The 20058-nt window shown below is 37.7% G+C and overlaps 1 protein-coding gene across 1 annotated transcript in view; it reads right to left on the bottom strand.

The window, feature by feature from the left end:
• The window catches only part of FKTN (fukutin), a 77147-nt gene that overhangs the window by 30595 nt on the left and 26494 nt on the right, over positions 1-20058 (bottom strand). The window contains exons 4-7 of the mRNA XM_043567129.1: positions 16666-16869; positions 9785-10062; positions 8999-9131; positions 1891-2020 (exon numbers count right to left, since the gene is read on the bottom strand). Of these exons, the coding sequence (XP_043423064.1) occupies positions 1891-2020; positions 8999-9131; positions 9785-10062; positions 16666-16869 (745 nt within the window). The remainder of the gene's footprint in view (positions 1-1890; positions 2021-8998; positions 9132-9784; positions 10063-16665; positions 16870-20058) is intronic.

The following is a 20058-nucleotide window of genomic DNA, read 5'->3' as shown; positions in this document are numbered from 1 at the left end:
TAAACTTTAATTTCATTGTACCATAGATCTAAATATCTAGGATGGGGTCTATCTCTAGCTTGAGAAAAATCTATACTCATCTATCAAAGAAACATAAACTCTTAAAAATGGAAGGCTCCTTAAATATCATCTAATCCAACTCCCTCATTTTGCTCCTAAATGAAGAAAATCATGGGGCTAAAAATGCAAATCAAATCATGACAAGTGATTAAGAGGTATTTCTGATGACATCATCTATAACACAATCTTGCTTCAAAAAGTTAAACCTTAAAGCATATATCACATAAATGTGTGAGATGTACTCTCTTTTTCTTGGCTACTCTTAGTGCAAGCTCCTTGACAGAAAGAACCATGTGAATTTCCATAGAGCCTAACAGATAGCCTAATCATATATCCCAGTTTCTGTCTATCATACCAACATGATTACTAATGGCACTCCTTTTCACTCTCAAGAGTCTCTTGGACAATAAATTATATAGTAACACTATAAAAATGGGAGCAGAATTGGGGCGCCTGGGCAGCTCAGTTAGCTAAGTGTCCGACTTTGGCTCAGGTCATGATCTGACAGCTCATGAGTTCAAGCCCCGTGTCAGGCTCTGTGCTGACAGCTTGAAGCCTGGAGCCTACTTCAGATTCTGTTTCTCCCTCTCTCTCTGACCCTCCCCCACTCATGCTCTGTCTCTCTCTCAAAAATAAACATTAAAAAAAATTTTTTTTAATAATTAAAAATAGGAGCTGAATTAATTTCTGTACAAATAAAGTTATAATCAAAGAATACAGTTACAACCAACTACAGTTATAAACAAGTAAATAAAAACAATTAAAACTTAAGGTTTTAAATAATTCTAAATTGCAAAGGAGTTTGATCCAATGTATCGTGGAAAGAGACCCATAAATGTTTCTTAGGTTCTAACAGCAACTTGCCTGAGGACTCTAGAAAAGTCCACATTCCCCATCTGAGAATGAACAGAATGTGGGAAGGCAGTGATGCCCAACCAGTAATACTATCAGTGACTTGGAAAGATTTGTGGGAATACCTTATGCTATGTCCTTTAGCCCTCCTCTCATTTGTGTGGTGTAGGTAAAGAAACAGAACAGTTAAGCGTCCAACTTCAGCTCAGGTCATAATCTCACAGTTCATGAGTTCGAGCCCTGCGTCGGGCTCTGTGCTGACAGCTCAGAGCCTGGAGCCTACTTCAGATTCTGTGTCTCCCTCTCTCTCTCTATCCCTCCCCTGATCATGTTCTTTCTCTCTCAAAAATAAATAAACATTTAAAAAAGGTGGTTTTTTTTGGTAAAGAAACAGAATAGAGGGTTGTTTTTTTTTTTTATTTTTTTTTCAACGTTTATTTATTTTTGGGACAGAGAGAGACAGAGCATGAACGGGGGAGGGGCAGAGAGAGAGGGAGACACAGAATCGGAAACAGGCTCCAGGCTCTGAGCCATCAGCCCAGAGCCCGACGCGGGGCTCGAACTCACGGACCGCGAGATCGTGACCTGGCTGAAGTCGGACGCTTAACCGACTGCGCCACCCAGGCACCCCAGAGGGTTTTTTTTTTTAAAGGCAGAACAATCTTCAGGATAGAAATAATAAAATGCTAACCTAAGGATTACCTGGAGATCAAACATAGTCTACCCATTCTGATATAAATTTTATACACGGCTTACAGTTTTTGGTAAACACAACATGGCCTTCCTAACTCTTTTATGTTTCTGAAATTAATGTCTTTAAAGAAATCAATAAATTCCTGTTCCATGCACTACGCTTATTCTGTCTATAAATATGACAGTTCAAATATCACTGATGTTGTGTCATCTCAAGCAATCATCCCTAAAGGCAAAGAGGATGAAATGACAAAAAGACAAATGTAAAGCAACAAAGAATTTTACCTAGACAAGTTCCACTGCTCAGCCAGAACCGGACTCCCAATTTCTTTAACGTTCTGGCTGCTAGCTGCAACAATTCCTTTGCACTCTTCCGAAAGGCCATGGCTTCCACAGTGTTATCATCAAGGTACTGCTACAGATAGAACAGTCAACTATTACAGCCATTTCTAAATTGCTAGAAATATTTCAGTGACATCTAAATTAAATTTGAAAATTAACCCCATATTATAAATTTTTTGTTATAAAAAATCCAGTTTCAGAGTTCCTTGTTACTTGCACATTTATTTTATAAGACCACAGGAGCAGATTCTTCGAAAGACAAGTAAAAGGGGAAGAAGTATAACCAGGATTCCCAAAGGATGAGACTTAAACCTTCATCCACTCCCTCCTCCACATCACAATTTAGCAGACTAGGCAGTTAGGAGAAAAGAAGACTAATTCTGAGAGCTAAAAGCATATCTGAACAAAATGCATTCAGTGACGTTTTCATGATTCATGGATTCAATTGGTCTTTTGAGACTGCGGAGTGTAGTAGAAAGAGCCTGGGATTTTGAATCAGATTATCTGTGTTTAGGTCTAGCCCCTCTTCTTCTCAGCTGTGATGCTGGGCATCTCACCTCAGAAGAGAACACAAGCTCTATGAGGAAAGTGACTTCATTTCATCACTTTATCTCCAGTGCCTGATGAGCAAGGGAATGAGAGAACAAACCTCTCTTATATATAGTTTCCTCACCAGTAACTTGAAGGATAATAATTATACTTCGCAGGACTGCTGTGAAGATTTGATAAGACAATGGATGACAGAAAAATGTCTCATAAACTATGAAGTTCTATACAGATATCATCATGATCATTTACTTGGCCATGCTTTTCTAAGTTTCTTCATTTTTAGACTATTCTAGACTGAGGAAAACACTATAAATTCTTCAGTGATGCTTCACTACCTATGGGTCAAAATGGAAACTTCTTGGCATAGCAGAAAAGGACATTTGTGTTCTGGTTCCTGTCTACTGGTCCAGCCTCATCTCTACCCTCCTCACACTTCATAATACAGCAGTAACTTCTAACTCCCCCAATATACCACAACTTTTTGAGCCACTGTGTCTTTACACAAACTATTTCTTTTATCTGAAATGCTCCAGACCAACAAAATCTTTTAGGTCTGTGTTCCACCCTTTGAGAAACATTCCCTAATTTTCCCAGGAAGATGTATGTATTTATTCTACCAGTACTGCCCTTTTGTTCAACATTTGAGGGGAAAAAATGTATTTGTCCTAGATACAAAGACAAATGAATCTGTTCAATGAGTTATAATAGTTACCATGTGTAAATACTTTGACTATAATTCTTATCATATTTAATTCACATTTTTTATTTTATTTATGTTTCCTCCGCTAGGCTATAAAGATGGTTCCTGGAGGGCACATACTAAATCTCCCCACCACTGTAGATACAAATTTAGAATAGTGCCTGGCACATAATATGTGAACATCATATAGTGGAAAATGGGTAAATGAATAAATGAATACGACCCTCCTACACTAACCCTGCCTATATAATATCCTGTAATATCCTGTCATTCTTTCATAATATAACAGGAGAAAATATGGTTCCTGGAGGGACTCTTGGGATTTTTTTTTAAACTTTATTTATTTATTTTGAGAGACAGCGAGCGAGAGTGGGGAGAGGTGGAGGAGAAGGAGAGAGAGAGAGAGAGGGAAAGAGGAAGGGAGGGAGAGAGAGAGAGACAGAGAGAGGATCTTAAGCAGGCTTCACGCTCTGTAGGGAGCCTGACACAGGGCTTGATCTCACCATCGTGAGATCATGACCCGAGCCGGTATCAAGAGTTGGCTGCTAAACCAACTGAGCCACCCAGGCGCCCTGGGACTCTAGGGATCTTAAGAAAAAAGTGTCCCGAAGAGAGTGGGCTCCCAGAAGATAAATTGCCTTCTCCAGAACATACAAATTATACAGGATCCCTTCAAGATGAAAATATCTTCAGAGTCATAGCTTCCTTAGAACATATAACTGGAGGAGTACCTGGGTAGCTCAGTTTTGGGCGTCCAACTTCGGCTCAGGTCATGATCTCATGGCTCATGAGTTCGAGCCCTGTGTTGGACTCTGTGCTGACAGCTCAGAGCCTGGAACCTGCTTCTGTGTCTCCTTCTCTCTCTGCCCCTCCCCTGCTCACACATGTTCTCTCTCTCTCAAAAAGAAATAAACATTTAAAATTTTTTTTAAAAATGACTGGAATGAGGGGCACATGTTCTTACCCTTGGTGTGGTGGGAAAGACTGGAGACCCAGGTTTTAGTGAATGCTCAGCCAGTAATGACTGAAAACTGACACAAAGTAATGACACAAAACTGAAACCTCATTTTTTTTTTCATCTGTTAAAGGCAAATACTTGCCTTATTTCACAGAGTGACTGTAAGGGTCAAACTAAATAACAGACATGAAAACTCTGTGATTGATAAAAAAGGTTACCCTGATAGTTATGTCCTACTGAGGCTGCCTCCTGCATGGACATACTCCCACCTCTGACGTACCTTTCCTAACATGACATTCCCAGAAACTCCATTTCTTAGAATTGACTCTCATATGTATTAAAGTGTATACACTTATCAACCTTTTGCATCTGTTATGGATTTTAAAAGTTAGAGTATGCATAATCTTTTCCACTTAAAAAAATATCTTATATCAATCTTGGGCTTACCACGCCTCTGGAAAAAGACAAAATCCCAATTTAAATATCATGTCCATTTGATCTTTGCCATTCAGGCAACCTTTCCACAAACCTTCCCCCCAAGTATAGACTGAAAGTAACAGGACAGAAGCTATCCACTCGTTTTATAGATGAGGAAATTAAGGCTCAGAAATTTGCCCAAAGTCTCATAAAAAAAATTAGTAGTTGGAGGAGGATAATACAGTTTTCTAGATATTTCTAGGCCAGGTGTCCAGATATTTCCATGTTTCCCTCTGGTTTTTCACTGGAATTCAACAGACTAGACTGGAACTCATTAATTACTTTTGATGGTTACTGCTGAAACAAATCAAGTTGAGGAAAATGTAAATTATCCTATTTCTAAACTTCTTGGTAGATTTGAGAAAATAATTAAAAGTAAGTAAGTCAAGAGAACACTTCCCATTCTCTTCCCCCTCCCATCCTGAACTATTCACTATTAGAACCATTAGGTAAGGCAGAGCAAGAAAATGCATATGAGTGGCTGGTGTCAGAGCCTGAGCAAGTGATAAGAGAACCACATGGAGGGAGGTGTCCAGTGCTAGGAGTCAGAGCCTGAGCAGTTTGAGAAGTATGTCTGTAGATGGGGGCAGCCCAGTAGGAGATTATTAACACTCAAGCAGGGTGAGGACAGCATCCATGTGGGAGACAGGACAGAAGAAATGACAGGAGACTAAACAAGTAAGTAAATATATTAAGAATAACAGGAGTTATGTTTCTTACTATTTGAGAAGGGAGTCACAAATAAAAGAAAATAAACCCTATGATGTTTAACTGAAACATAAAGTAGTTGGCTGGTGGTATCAGTGTGAATTCATGAATCTTGATAGATGGATATAGAAATAAATAAAAATAAATACACACACACACACACACACACACACACACACACAATCACTCAGAGGGTCTGTGTGCAACAAAACCCAAGTAGCAATGAGCACACCTGGCATCCAAACCTTCACTTATTTATTTATTTAATTATTTACTTATTTAGAGAGGAAGAACGTGAGCAGGGGAGGGGCAGAGAGAGGGAGAGATAGAATCCCAAGCAGGCTCTGCACTGTCAGTGCAGAGCCCTACGTGGGGTTTGATCACATGAATGCTGAGATCATGGCCTGGGCTGAGATTAAGAGATGGACACTTAATCAACTGAGCCACCCAGGTGCCCCCAAACCTTCACTTCTAAAAGGAACCAGGACTTAAAGAAATGGCTGATTCCATGTGTGTGGCAGGGAAATTACAAGATGAACCTAGAGCACCTGTGGCAAAGAGCAAACAAGTGCTCAAAAACTGATGAAGACATGTCAAAATGACAGAAGTCATCATGAAGGGGTTCCCACTGGCCAAATATGAATCAATTTGAAGATAATGAAAATAATGAATGTAGTGAATACAATGCAGTAAATAAAATAGGAAACCATGAGTTCATACTGATATAGACAAATAAATTAAAAGATTGATGATGAGGGGCACCTGGGTGGTTAAGTCAGTTGAGCGTTTGACTCTTGATTTTGGCTCAGGTCATGATTCCAGTGTCATACGATCAGGGCCCTGCCTTGGTCTCCAAGCTAAGCATGGAGCCCGCTTAAGATTCTGTCTCTCTACCTCTTTCCCTCTTCCCCACTTGCACGCTCTCTCTCTAAAATAAAATTGAAAAAAAAGATTGATGATGACACTGACAATATTTTCATAGTTTTAAAGTACCTTCATGCCAAATTTCTATTAATGACAAAGGGAAAAACAGAAACTTCACAGGGTTGAAGCTAGCAGACAGCACTTTAATCAAGTGATCAATGTAACATAGCAGTAATGGGACAAATCACAACCTCACAGCACCTGATAGGATGTAATGAGAAGAGCACAGAATCACTTGTGGTGTTCCTACTACAGGTGTATAACCTGAATCTAACATGAGGAGAAACAGACAAACCTCTAGATGAGGGACAATTTACAAAACATCTGCCTGTAATCTTCAAAAGCATCAATCATAAAACTTTAAAAAGGACTATCAAACCATTTCAGACTGAAGGAGACTGAAGAGATGAAAAAATTAAATACAACATGTGATTCTGAATCCTTTTATTATAATTTATTCCGAACTGAATTCTTTTATCACAAAAGCTATTTCTGGGGCAATTGGCAAAACTTGAATGGGGATTAAAATGGTGATCTAACATCCTTATTTCTGTATTAAGACAATGTAGGACAATGTTTTTGTTTGGGGAAAATACTAAATTATTCGGGGTTGTGGGGTATATGGTCGACAACTTACTCCCAAATGGTTCAGGAAAAATATTTATTTGTATTTATTTACCACTTTTCTGAAAGTTTAAGTATGTTTCCAGAAAAAAAAAAAATATTAAAAATAGAAAGTTAGAAGGTTGTTTTATGAGTTCTGTGAGATTAGTTCACTGCTTACTTTACACCAGGCATTGTATTTAAGATTGTTTGGCGCCATCAAGTGTTCAAAGTTATATATGTCCACTTTAATTTGAAAACGGGACCTTGGTTCTAATAGTAAGAAATAATGAAGAATGAAACATTTAAGAGAATAAGAATAAAAGAGTTATCAACTTAATTAGGCACCCTAAATCAGTAATACCAATACAATAACAAAAGAGAAAAGCAGATTCGAAATCACAAGTATATCTTGTTGCAAGTGAAGGGTAATGTAATTAAGAATGAATACAAAGTTCCACCTGATTTTACTATAAATATAAACCTCCGACGGGATGGTAGTCTTGCTATGTGATGGTGCTTTAAACACCAAAACTACGAGGCTATATATGATAAGCTGATAAGCCTTCTGAGCATCTGCCATCCATATTCTTTACTCAAAAGCTGATTGAGGGCTTGTGCTGAAAATTTCAAAAGCAAGAATGAAAACACGCAATTAAAAAACCTGATGCCATCCTAATGATGTACCAATATTTTGAAGCATTTTACATTTTACATTGCCTTCTCACAAAGATCGACAAAATCAGCCTGGGCAAATGCTTGCTAGGGAATGGACAAGTCCTAATAAGTGTCCTTAGAAAATTCATTTGATTCAGATGAGCACCTTATTCTCCAAACATTTTTCCAAATTATAGGATCTTTTCTTTGTGCCAGATGCTGCTTTAGATACTGGGGCTACAGAAGTGAACAACAAGCCTGCCATCAATAAGTTCACATAATCTAGTAGGGGGACAAGACATACACTCGCAATTCACTGTGGGAAGTGCTCTGACAGAGGTGGCAACCAGAGCAAACTCCCTTAAGGCAAGAAGAGCGAGTGGTCAAGCTCAGGCAGCAGACTGCATCTCCTCTGCTTCCTGTTACTTCCTTCGTGGTAGGGGTATGATGCTCAGCACTTGTCGACTACAGTAGATTCGTCCACATAGTTTTCCAGCTTGTCATCCATGAGGCTGACTGGGTATGTTTCACAGCACACAATTACAGATCTAAGGAGACTGGGCTGGGAAGACCCACCAGGAAGGCTGTCAGGCCTTGGTCCCAGGGACCAGCACCGCCTACCAGAAAAATCTTGCATTTGCAGATGCGGGGCACTTAGCCAGTGGTTATACAGCTGGTACTTCGTCTCCTCATTCTACTCCTGTCCATGTGTCTACACCTTTCTTAGAAGGGAACCCCAGAAAATAAAGGGCAAGTGGAAGGATCGGGGTACCAAAACCCCACCATAAATTCTGACTGGTTTCACTGTATTTCTGTTTTAAGTCATCTCTCAGAGCTGAAACTTCATGCCTCTCAAAATCATCTTTACATCCCCAGGGTCAGCAGAGTTCCTGGGAAAACGGCTTTCAATAAGTGTTTATTGAATTGAAAGCGAGAGCAGCAGAATAAAGTAAAGTTCAAAAAGCACTGGTCTCTGCATAGCATTTACCTTCAAAACCCTCATAAACACAGAACATTCATATGCATTGCCAGCCCTCTGAGAAAAACTGCATTTTCCGTGAAACCTTTCCCAAATCTACATGGTCCATCTTCTACAGTGGCTTCGTCCTACGGGGGGGGGGGGGGGGGGGGGGGGGGCGCTTTAAGAATGCGCCACCTTTGATAGTGTTTATGGGGTATCCTAACTGAAAGCAGAGGCCAGTGCTAAACCTACCAGAGCCTACCCCAATAAAACAAAGTCTCCATAAACATCACACCATTCAACTAGGAGAGAAATCGTTTCTTAAGGTTAATGTTTACTCTCCTTTAAAAAAAAAAATTCAAATAAAGCAATCTAGAAGAAAAACAATGAATCAAAAAAGATGTTTTCTTACCTATTTTCTATAGGTCCCTTCATTTCCTACCCCTCCCTGGAAACATTAAAAATAAACACACCTCTTTTAATTTAAAAAGTACAATATTTGATTACTTCTAACCTGAAAAAATGCTCGAGCTTCCTTATACCTACACTCAATAAACCGAGAGTGTGGTATTTCTTCTAGAAAGTGCACTGGATCTTTCGGGATGAGAACTTCGAGTCCATCAACAGTAATTTGTTGTAACTCTGGCCTGAAAACAAAAGTGAGGATTTCTCATTAGGACTTAACCCAGAAAGCTGGCAGCCTCTTCAAAACACACGACATAAGCAAAAAAGCTAAACGTCAAGCATATTTTCCTCAGTTACCACTTTTTAAGATCTACTCTCTCAGCACCTGTCAAATATACAATGCAGCACTGTTAGCTATAGTCACCACAATGTCCATTACATCCCCAGAACTTACTTATCTTCTAACTGGAAGTTTGTACCTTTTGACAATTTTTACTATGTAAGCATATATCCATGAACATACTTTCTCCTGTGTTTGCACATTTTATGAATATAATCAAGAGTTGTATTATTTTACGCATTGCTTCTGTCACTCAACATTGTGGGATTCATCTACGTTGCTACACAGAGCAGTAATCCATTCATGTCCCTGCTCTACAATACTTCACGGTATGAATACACAAAGTCTGGGGGCATTAAAAACAATGTTTCTAGTATTTCGTATGCGTATTTCCTAGCACGCATGTGCATGAGTTTCTTGCTGTTGGGTATTTACATTTCAAAACTGATTTGTGTGAATTACATGTTAGATTTAATTACAAAATGTAGGAAAAGAGTAAGAATTCATGACTGGACAATACAGGTTTCAGAACTCCCCTTTACATCCTGAATTTACCTGTCAAAAGCTCCAGGATAACGGCCAAACTGTAACTTTCGAAAAGGAACAAATTTCCGGTCCACGCGTCCTTTGAGTCGTAAATGGCCGTGCCAGAGGTAGTTGCCACTCCTCTCATGAAAGACCACCAAGTGGATGGCATGATTAGCCAATCTGCAGATGTAGTGCAGGGGAATTTCGGTTCCAGAAAGTGAGTCTATTCCATCCAGCCGGGGGTCTTTGCTCTCAACCTTTAGGCACTGAAAGCCCATATTTTCAGCCGTCCGAAACCAGCCCTCCTAAAACCAAAGAAACATCAAGCTTAAATATTTAAAACCAAACACTGGTAGCAAAACTAAATGGATTCTTACATTGAGTCAAGCCATACACATATTTTGCTAATCTCCTCTTTGCCCAAAGATTTCAAACTAAGGGTGGCAAGCGGGGAAGGTGGTGGTGGGAGCATAAGGAGAATATCAAAAAGGGAAACTACGTAGCTCAGCACACATGTTCAAAGACGCCCTTTATGAACATGCATATCAGTTTCTTCCTTGGAGAGAATGCTCATTTTAGTGTTCTGTGGTTAGCATCTATAAGACAAATGTTAATGTAAGGATAGCACTTAAAATAAAACTTGTAATTTTCAATTTAACTTCTATTAATTTCTACCTTCAAATGTGCTTCAAAAGGGTGGTACTTTCTTCTCATACTTTGTATCCCAACGCCTTAAACTGCTACTATAATAGAAGTCCATCACGATGCAAACCATCAGAAAACAGACGAAGGCATTTTCCAATATCATTAGTTATAGTATAAATCTCATGTAGTAAAATTAATCTATATGGTAGATTTTTAGTCCTAAAATCAACAACCAGTGCTATGGATGATTAAGCAGCATAAATTATTGAGAACACCTGAGATTTTAATAGTAGGCTTTGTAATTTCCAAGGAACTTTAATAAACATTATTGCATTTACATGACATCTATCATGTAAAATAAGTAGCATAGATATGATAGATTAAAAAACAGACTCATAGAAGCCTTAAAAAAAAAACAGTAACAGGCAGAGCCACTGCCAGTACTTAGGTCTTATGCAACCAAATCCAAGGTTCGTTCCATTCTTAATACTACCTCTCTAGTCTCTATTTATATAATGTGTATGAAGCTCATTCGCATTCATTATCTCATCTGATGCCCCCAGAATCTACTTGAGGTCATCAAGGAAGATATTATTATACCTAGTCTACAGTTAAGGAAAACAAACTTCTAGGTGGTAATATCAGATTTCAACATTATTAAATTAAGGAGCTGTGTCTGTAAGTTTGTCTTAAAAGCCACAGCATTCATAAACATTCTTCAAGAGTACTTTATTCACATCACTTACTACTGTTGAACGTTATCTGGATTAGCTGTATCCTCACCCATGCTCTTATAGCAGACATAGACCCCTATCGTAGTATTGATTATACTGCTTTTTAATTGTTTAAACTCCATCAATAAACTGCAAGTTCCTCAACCATAGGAATCAACAGAGTGACTAGTGCCCAGCAGGTGCTCAATAGATATTTGTTGTTACTAGTGTTTATACTCTTATATGAAAGGAAGTGTTAATTCGGTAGAGAATGCTAACAGCAATGACAACTGTCCTCTCCTTTATGGATAAAGAACTAAACTGTGCCCTAGTCAAAGGAATTTGACTAGGAAATATCCTATAGGAAATATAGGATATAGGAATCCTATATTTAGCAATATAAATAAATATAAATCCTATATTTAGGAATATAAATATAGGAAATATCCTATAGCCAGTTCCAGGCCTGGCTTTACAATCTTCATAAAATCTTTCATGCGTTCCCTCTTACGTCTGCATCTAGGGAAGCAAAGAACTCCAAGGTGGAAAAACCGTTTACACAAATGAAACAGCCTATATCCCTAAATCTCTAGAGAAAAGTCATCCAGAAATATCTCTGACCAAGAATATCCACACTGTACTTAGGTAAAGACAATTACTCCTTTCTTGTGCTAAATCAATGAGATTTTAGGGATGTTTTTTAATAGCATCTAATGCAACTTACCCTCGTTAATGCAATTTCACCTTAATTCTCCCTATATTAGATTGATCCACTATGGCACTCCTCTTTTTCCTTTTCTCATTTGGTCTGCTAAGAGGTGGAAAGTACTGGCTGAGAGTGAGAGTACCCAATTCAGAGACGGAATCCACGGTGCAGGATGAAAGAAATGCATGATAAGTTGGTAAATCCAGGAAAAATTTAAAAGGCCAGCCAGACCTTGAAGGGGAATCAGACCCTGGGTTGTGGGAAGAAAGACTGACAGACAAAATAGGAGGAACTCTGAAACGGCTTATCTTATAATCGTGAGAGAAAAGTCAGAACAAAGTAGTTGCTCTGATCAAACAGAGCAAAGGCCTAGGTCAAGGCTGTACTGCACAAATCTACTTCCAGTTGCCTTTGGCAGTCGTTTGTTCACTTTATTGTCATGGTAATAATAAGGAATAATTACATGCAACTTATGTCTACAATAATTAGATCTAGTGTTCTAGATCTAACCTTTGGGAGAAGGTTTAGGGAGGACAGGGAGAAGGTTGAGGGAGGTTTAGGGTTTGGGAAGGCTCTATGTGATGTCATATGTATAAAAGGACAAACGTGAACCTGTGTGCTTATTCTGGGTACTGCTGACCTTCTGCTTCTCCCACTGACTGTGGTCATATTAGTGTTGCCAATTGTAGCTTATTTCCTTTCTTCTAAAGTACTGGTCCTCAAAGCCAGTGTTACTGTATCTAAGAGTCATTTAAAAAAATTGTGGGCATATTTTTGACTACCATAATGATTGAGGAAGATACAACTGGCATTTAGAGGCATAGGCCAAGAATACTAGACACCCTAAAATCCAAAATATGAAAATCTGCCTTGTGTCCTGAGTAATTTCAAATGTTCTACCAGAGAGTCCCATAGTGAAAACCTTATTCGTAATCATCTGAGACCTCTACTTCCCAGGAATACAATAGCTATGTTAAAGGGGAGACAATTTTACTTTTTTGTTGTTGGAAACTTGCTCACTATTTTAAAAAACCACATTACTAACAATATCATTCATAATATGACTGTATATTTGAAGCTACTCGCATTCAATGATCTAACCAAAAAGTGCAACCATCTGAATTACTTCATTATGTTTTCCAGTGTAGTCATGACTGAGCAGTTATATGCTGAAATACACATTTTCCTTTTATTTCTAATTTATATTATAGTTAAGACATCATATTGATTTAGGGGATTATGTATATAGGCAGGGTATAATTTCTATAAACCTCATTTGGGGAAAATAAAGGAACACTATAAAATACTCTTTGTAGAAAAGGTTTATAAGCTTTGTAGTCTTTTTCTATGTCGATTCCTAGTCCAGTAGGAATGGCTAACAAATACTGACGTTTAGGAATCAGTCAGTGAGAAGGTTGGCATAGCCTTACCAACCTTATGCTGAAAGTCACCAGTTTATGAAACACAGCCACAACAAAAAGCTTCCAACCGGTTTTCAGTTGGAACTGAACAAAGAGCAATTAACCTTGCAGAAAGCCTGTGTCACGAAAACCAAATAAAACAAATAACCATAACAAAAAATAAACACCCACAAGGGATTTAGAAAAACAAAATGTAGCAGGGGGCAAAAAAACTAAATAGAAAACAAAAAACATGACAATCTACAGAGCGAAAAAGACAAAACTGCACCCAAGAAACAAGAACGCTATTATAAGAAACAAGAATACACAAAACTTTTTTAAAAATATAAAAATTTTGAGCAAGAATATGATAAAAATCAATGGCATTGTTAAAGATTTTGTTTAAAAGTAGAACAGTTAGAAAAAGATGAAAAATCATACAGCAAAGATAAGAAAATGAGAGAGTCAATTCTAGAGGTCCAACAGCCAAGAAATAAAAAATTCTTTCAGAAAGAAAGAACACTTTTATTCAATACTATCCTGGAGAGGTTCCTATCTAAATCAATAACTACCTAAATCAATAACACAAGAAAAAGAAATTAGGTGTAAGGGTTACAAAGGAAGAGACTAAATTGCCTTTTTATGCAGAAAATACAACCAATCGCATTCAAAGAGAGAAAAGGAAAAAGAAGGTGGGAAAGGGGGTGAGAAAGGGAGAATGGGAGGAAGAGACTTTGGACTTTATCTGTAGAGTGCAGAGTTCAGAACAGTAGCTGGGAAACAGGATGCAGCATTTCCATCTACCTATAGTAATGAATTGGAAAAGGAAGAGGAAAAATATCCACATTACCCACATGCCGTCCCCACCCCACACAAAACATGAGATAGCAAGGAGTAAATCTTTTCAGAAATGTGCAAAATCCGGGGCACCTGGATGGCTCAGTCAGTTAAGCATCTGACTTCGACTTAGGTCATGATCTCCCGGTTCGTGAGTTTGAGCCCCGGGCCAGGCTCTGTGCTGACAGCTCAGAGCCTGGAACCTGCTTCAGATTCTGTATCTCCCTCTCTCTCTGCCCCTACCCACTCAGCCTCTGTCTCTGTCTCTCTCTCAAAAACAAATAAACATTAAAAAAAATTTTTTTTAATGTGCAAAATCTGTAAGAAAAATTACAATATTCTAACAAAGCTCATCAAAGGACACTTGAATTAAAGGAGGTATATTTATGTTCATGGATAAGAAATCTTAATATTTTAACAATATCTAGAAACCTTTCATGCTTTTGCTTTCTCAGACTAGCCTGGATGATGAAAGAGACACATGGTCCAGGGACTCCACTGCCCCATCTGCCAGCCAGCCGTCCTGAAGAAGCAGAGCTGCCTAGCTGACTGGAAGTTGAGCTTAGCTGAGACCAGAAGAGCTGCCCAGCTAAATGCTACCCAAATCACTGTCACAGAATCATGAAACGACACAAATGATTGTTGTTTAAGCCAGTAACTTTAGTGTGTGATTGGTTACACAGCAGAAGCTAACTGCTGTATAAGTCAAATTAGAAATCAAACGTGCAAGTAAAAAAGAAACATTTTCAGATATGCAAGGTTTCAGCCTCCCATTCATCCGTTCTCAGAAAGGAATTCCTAAAATGTTGTGAAGGGGTTTACGGAACAATATATGCGCAGCACATCAGTCTGCAGTAAGGCAAAATGAGCAAAAGCTCTGGAAGGGATGTCTCTAAGGGAAAAGAAATGGAACTGAGAGATTACCTGATGTGTTGGATTATAAAACATAGTTTTATGTTTCTGTTACAGAGTTTATACACAGGTTATTGATACACAGAAAACCAGCCAACAAAACAGGAGAAGAAAGTTGTATAAGGAATATGATGAGATTAAACTAGGTAGCATCCAGGTGATTATACACTCATAAGGTCAACACTGACTACTAATTTAACTACAAAATGTGATTAATGATGATGGGAGAAGAGAGTGTGTATGTGCGTGTAAATGGAGGCAGAAGAGATGATCAGTTAAGTTCTTGTTATTCATAACGTAAGTAGGAAATATTTTAAAAAGCAGAAGCAGAAAATTTCATCTGTAAATGAGAAGATAAAGCAGGTAGAAAGAGGTGAAAGTGGTCGACCCTACAAGGGGAAGTAAGGGGTGAAGAGAGAAGAGCACACTGCTCTCCTTCCTTATGAGTTCTGCATCACCATCTGACTTTTAACACAGTAGTCTAATTAAAAATAAATATTAAATTGAAAATACCACATCCTAACTTTTCCATAAGTTTAAGTATTTTCAAACTATAAAACTGGGAAGAAAGAAAAAAAAAACCATGCCAGCAAAAATCAGGTACTTATGTGGACACTTCATCTGTCTCATCACTGGCATCATTGCCTGGAAAGAACCACAGGTCAGAAAAAAGTCGGAGCTCAGTCTCGGCGGCCCTGTGGGAAAGCCCAGGGCAATCAAGAGACCGTGCAGCTTACACTGCTTTCCCACCATCGTCCTGGGACATAAGCCTACCTATCCGGGTTGAAGGCGAGTAAACAGATCCCACGGCAGAGTTAGTGCACACTTACCATGGGTGGCTGACTAGCTAGTTAAGTTCATTTAATCTGGTGCTAATTTTCTTACTCTTACTTGGATAATTCCTCAGAATGAAAAATAGTGAACTTGGGTGGTTAGAGGTATTGCAGATAAAGAAGGAAGCAGATTTTTGGCATGTTTGGTTGACTTTTGCCTTGTAACCACTAAGCAGGATGAAAACAGACGCTTGAATTTTTTGGATACGCTTAAGAAGCACACTCCATTTGAGTATCAAACCATACTGCACACTTACAAAGAGGAAAGGACAGTGCTGAAGACTAGTGATATCGCCTTCATGTATACCTTATTTAGCAGATACTGAAAGTTCTTCACCAAATCCCTTTCTACTTGCCTGCCTACACTGATGGAAGTGCTAAATAGCTCTTTTTAGCCTCCTTCACAACAAGAAGACATATGAGTCTAGTTCTGAACAATGAGCTGGAAGCTGTTTACCAGATGCTTCTGAGAAAATTTTTGCTTCAAAGGACACATTGCATCATCATCCTTTCCTCTCATCTTACTGCCTTGAACATGGATATGATGCCTCAGAACCAGGACAGCTGTCTTGCAATGATGAGAAAAATGAAGAAAGAACTTCAATAATGCCAGCCCTGACATGGTGGGCAGCTGAACTAATGTCAACAGCACCAATCTTTCAAAGTCTTGTTACACAAGAAAAATAAGCCCCCTATTTGCTTAGGACATTATTGTCTCCTGTTACTTATAGCTGAAAATACTCCCAATACAATTTATGAAAAGTTTTAAAGATTTTTTTGAAATGTTTTACATTTTAACTGGTTTAATCCCATACTATTTTGTAAAAGACACAGTCTGTTATCTGAAAGCAAATCATCTTACCTCATTCTTCCATAGGTGATACCGCAGTGCAAATGCAGTAAAGTCTCTTGGAACACAGAAAAACTTGCATTCTGAAGTGGAGCCATGAGAAATATTTTTGACTTGTTCAAAGTCTTTATTAATCAATTCCAGAATCAAAGGATCGATAAGGAACACTGGTACATTTTGGCTGGATGTTAGCATAACAAATTTTTTAACTGCACGCTGTTTGAGAAGAAAAGAATCCCCTTTATTCTTCTCAACCAATACAACAATTTACCTTATTAAATTTTTATTCATTAATTTTATAAGAATATATAGAAGGTTTACTCAATAGATACCATGCTTATTACTGTATTCAACAAATAAGCAAATAAATAATACATGGTCCCTGCTCTTAAGGTATACACAATTGACTGAGGAACATGAACAAATATGTATAATGCAAGGTAAAATACTCTCTAATAAAAATACATGCAACAGCTACTAAGTAACTGTACATCAAAAGAATAACAAAATCTTCATTAGAGGAAGTCTATCTGAGATGGAAACTTTGGGCTTACAAATTATTCCCTTGGTATTAGCTACAACTTCTTGAGCCAAAGTGGAAGAGGAAATACCAGATCTGTCAGATTTTAAAAATCAGTCATGTCAACCTTCTCAAATTCAAAATCAATCGTATGTACCATTTTTCTTCATATTTGTTACTGTTTAATAATGCTTATAAGCAAAAGATTCAAACCAAAATATCTTGCCTGCTTGACTATTCCCATATATAGTTTGATTTTCTAATAATATTTTATTTAAAAAATTTTTTTAAATTTACATTTATTTATTTTTGAGAGACAGAGAGAGGCACAAGTAGGGAGGGGCAGAGAGAGAATGAGACACAGAATCCAAAGCAGGCTCTAGGCTCTGAGCTGTCAGCATAGAGCCCAAAGCGGGGCTTGAACTCACAAATCATGAGATCATGACCTGAGCCAAAGTCAGACGCTTAACCAACTGAGCCACCCAGGTGCCCCAATATTGTAATATTTTAAAATAGAATTCTTTTGGGCAATGAATAGAGTCCCCTACTGAAAAAACAAATTTCAAAATTACAAGGGAAACACAATAATCACACTCAAGAGTAAGTAGCACCAAGGGCACCAAAGATCGATAGAATAACAGCATTGCTTAAAAGCATACTTTAATGGAAGTAACAAGGATTTCAAAGGGATGTATGCCCATCAGAAAGGTGCCTCATAGAATTAAGGGTAAACTCTTATTCCCCAAATCTGAAGAAATATGTAAAAACATAAATAAGATAATAAATAAATAAGGATATTAAGACTTTTAAGGATAGGAAAAAAATGAGATAAAGCTAGGAATAAGTCTCTTACCATTTGTTTTTAAGGCAGAGTATGCAAATACCAAGACTACAATAATCTTTGCTCTAGAGTTTATTATCTCTTAGTGGGAGAAACATCTATAAGTAAAAAGCTAGTTAGAAAAACAACTTTATGCCAGAAGATTCAATAACTTAGATGAAATTAACAAATGTCTTTAAAAACACAATTAACAAATTACCACAAGATGAAACAGGAAATCTGAATTGCCCTATACCTTTGAACAAAATTGAATTTTTATATATATTTGTTACGTATTGACATATATTTGTTATATATTCATATATATATATTTATTTATTTATTTATTTACACTGCCATCAAACAATAGCACCAAGAAGTAAAAACTCCAGACTCAGATGGTTCACAGGTGAATTCTCTCAAAGATTTAAGGAATAATACCAATTCTACAAAAACTCTTTCAGAAAACTAAGCAGGGAGGAATCCTTCCTAACTCATTGTATGAGGCCAGTGTAATCCTGATAACAAAACCTGACAAAAACATTACAAAAAAAATTACAGACCACCATCCCACATGAACATAGATGCAATTATACTTAACAACATACTACAAAATCAATTCCAGTAGTTTTATAAAAAAAAGGCCAAAAAAAAAAAAAAAAGAGTAAATATCCTGACCAAGTAGATAGAGTTTATCCCAGAAATGAAAGGTCAGTTTAGCATTTGAAAACCAATCAATGAAATTTACTACATCAACACAACAAAGGGGGAAAACCCTATGAGAATTTCCATACAGAAAAAAGTATTTAACAAAATTCAATACCTATTTTAATCAGTGATTAAAACCTGTCAGTGAACTAGGACTAGGATACTTTCTCAATTTGATAAAGAGTATGAACAAAAGTATCTGTTTTTGAGTTTAGGAGTTCTTCATTAATTCTTGATACCCATCTTGTGTCAGATACATGTTTTGCAAATATTTCCTACTCTGTGGCATTTCTATTCATTTTCTTAATGTGTCTTTTGAGGAGTAGAAGTCTTAAATTTTGATATGTTAACTTATCAATTTATTTTTCTTTAATGGTTGTTGCTTTCTGTGCTTTATACCAGGAGAATAAAAGAAATGATTCTGGAAGAAAGATGATGAAATGACCGACACTGGCATACATAAGGTGCTTATTAAATGTTTGTTGAATAAATCTCATTCAGCTTAGTGTTAAATGCAAACATGATGAACACATTAATGGCTTCATTATAATTATTGATGTAAATATAGATTAGGGCAGGGTCTAGGAGAAATTCTGTAATTCACCTTCTAAATATGCCTTCCAGATTGTTATCAATGTAATCCCTGGAAACAGATGTCCAACTGACTCTAAAGCCAATTAATTTTAAATCAACATGACTATTATCATCTGGTCTTCAGTAATTCATTTTGTTTACAAGAAAGAAAAATGTCTTGTTGAAAACAGGGTACACTGACACTCTAATAGCCTGTTCATCTAGAAGGGCTTGATGGGACCCGTTCTTAGTGAAAGGCTAGCTCCTTATAATCATCATTTCATTTCCTAAGTGCTCTCAAGGCATCTGTTTAATAACTCATTCTAAAATTTTGTCAGGGCTCGGTATCACATTATTGATCAGATTTTGCCTTTCCTTCTGTGGGACCCAAGGAATTTAACAAAAATCCCCTACCCCTGGACAAGCAGAGCAAGACTAACTCCATTTTGTGCTACACCCACCATCTCAAGTATAACCCCCACCCTAGTCAAGCCGGTGAGCACAGCCTTACTGGAAACCGGCTCATACAGGAATGCGGAACCCCTAACCACCAAAGAATGTAAACCCCGTCTTTTGCCTGCCCAACTTGCGCGCCAATTGCAGGGAGGATTCCTCCCTGCTCCTTGGTGGTCTCTCGGATTCGAAATCAGGGGCATTATACCTTCCTTCTAAAATACTAGAACGAAAGTATTTTATTATTTCTCCCCTTTAACGTGATGCTGCAAATGTCTAAGAGTGATTCTTAGTACCATGCAATGTAATTAACAGACAACCCATTGGATGT

The sequence above is a fragment of the Prionailurus bengalensis genome, chromosome D4 (genome assembly GCF_016509475.1).
Source record: "Prionailurus bengalensis isolate Pbe53 chromosome D4, Fcat_Pben_1.1_paternal_pri, whole genome shotgun sequence".
Taxonomy (NCBI): domain Eukaryota; kingdom Metazoa; phylum Chordata; class Mammalia; order Carnivora; family Felidae; genus Prionailurus; species Prionailurus bengalensis.
Note: the sequence above shows the minus strand (reverse complement) of the source record. Positions and strands in the feature narration are given on the sequence as shown.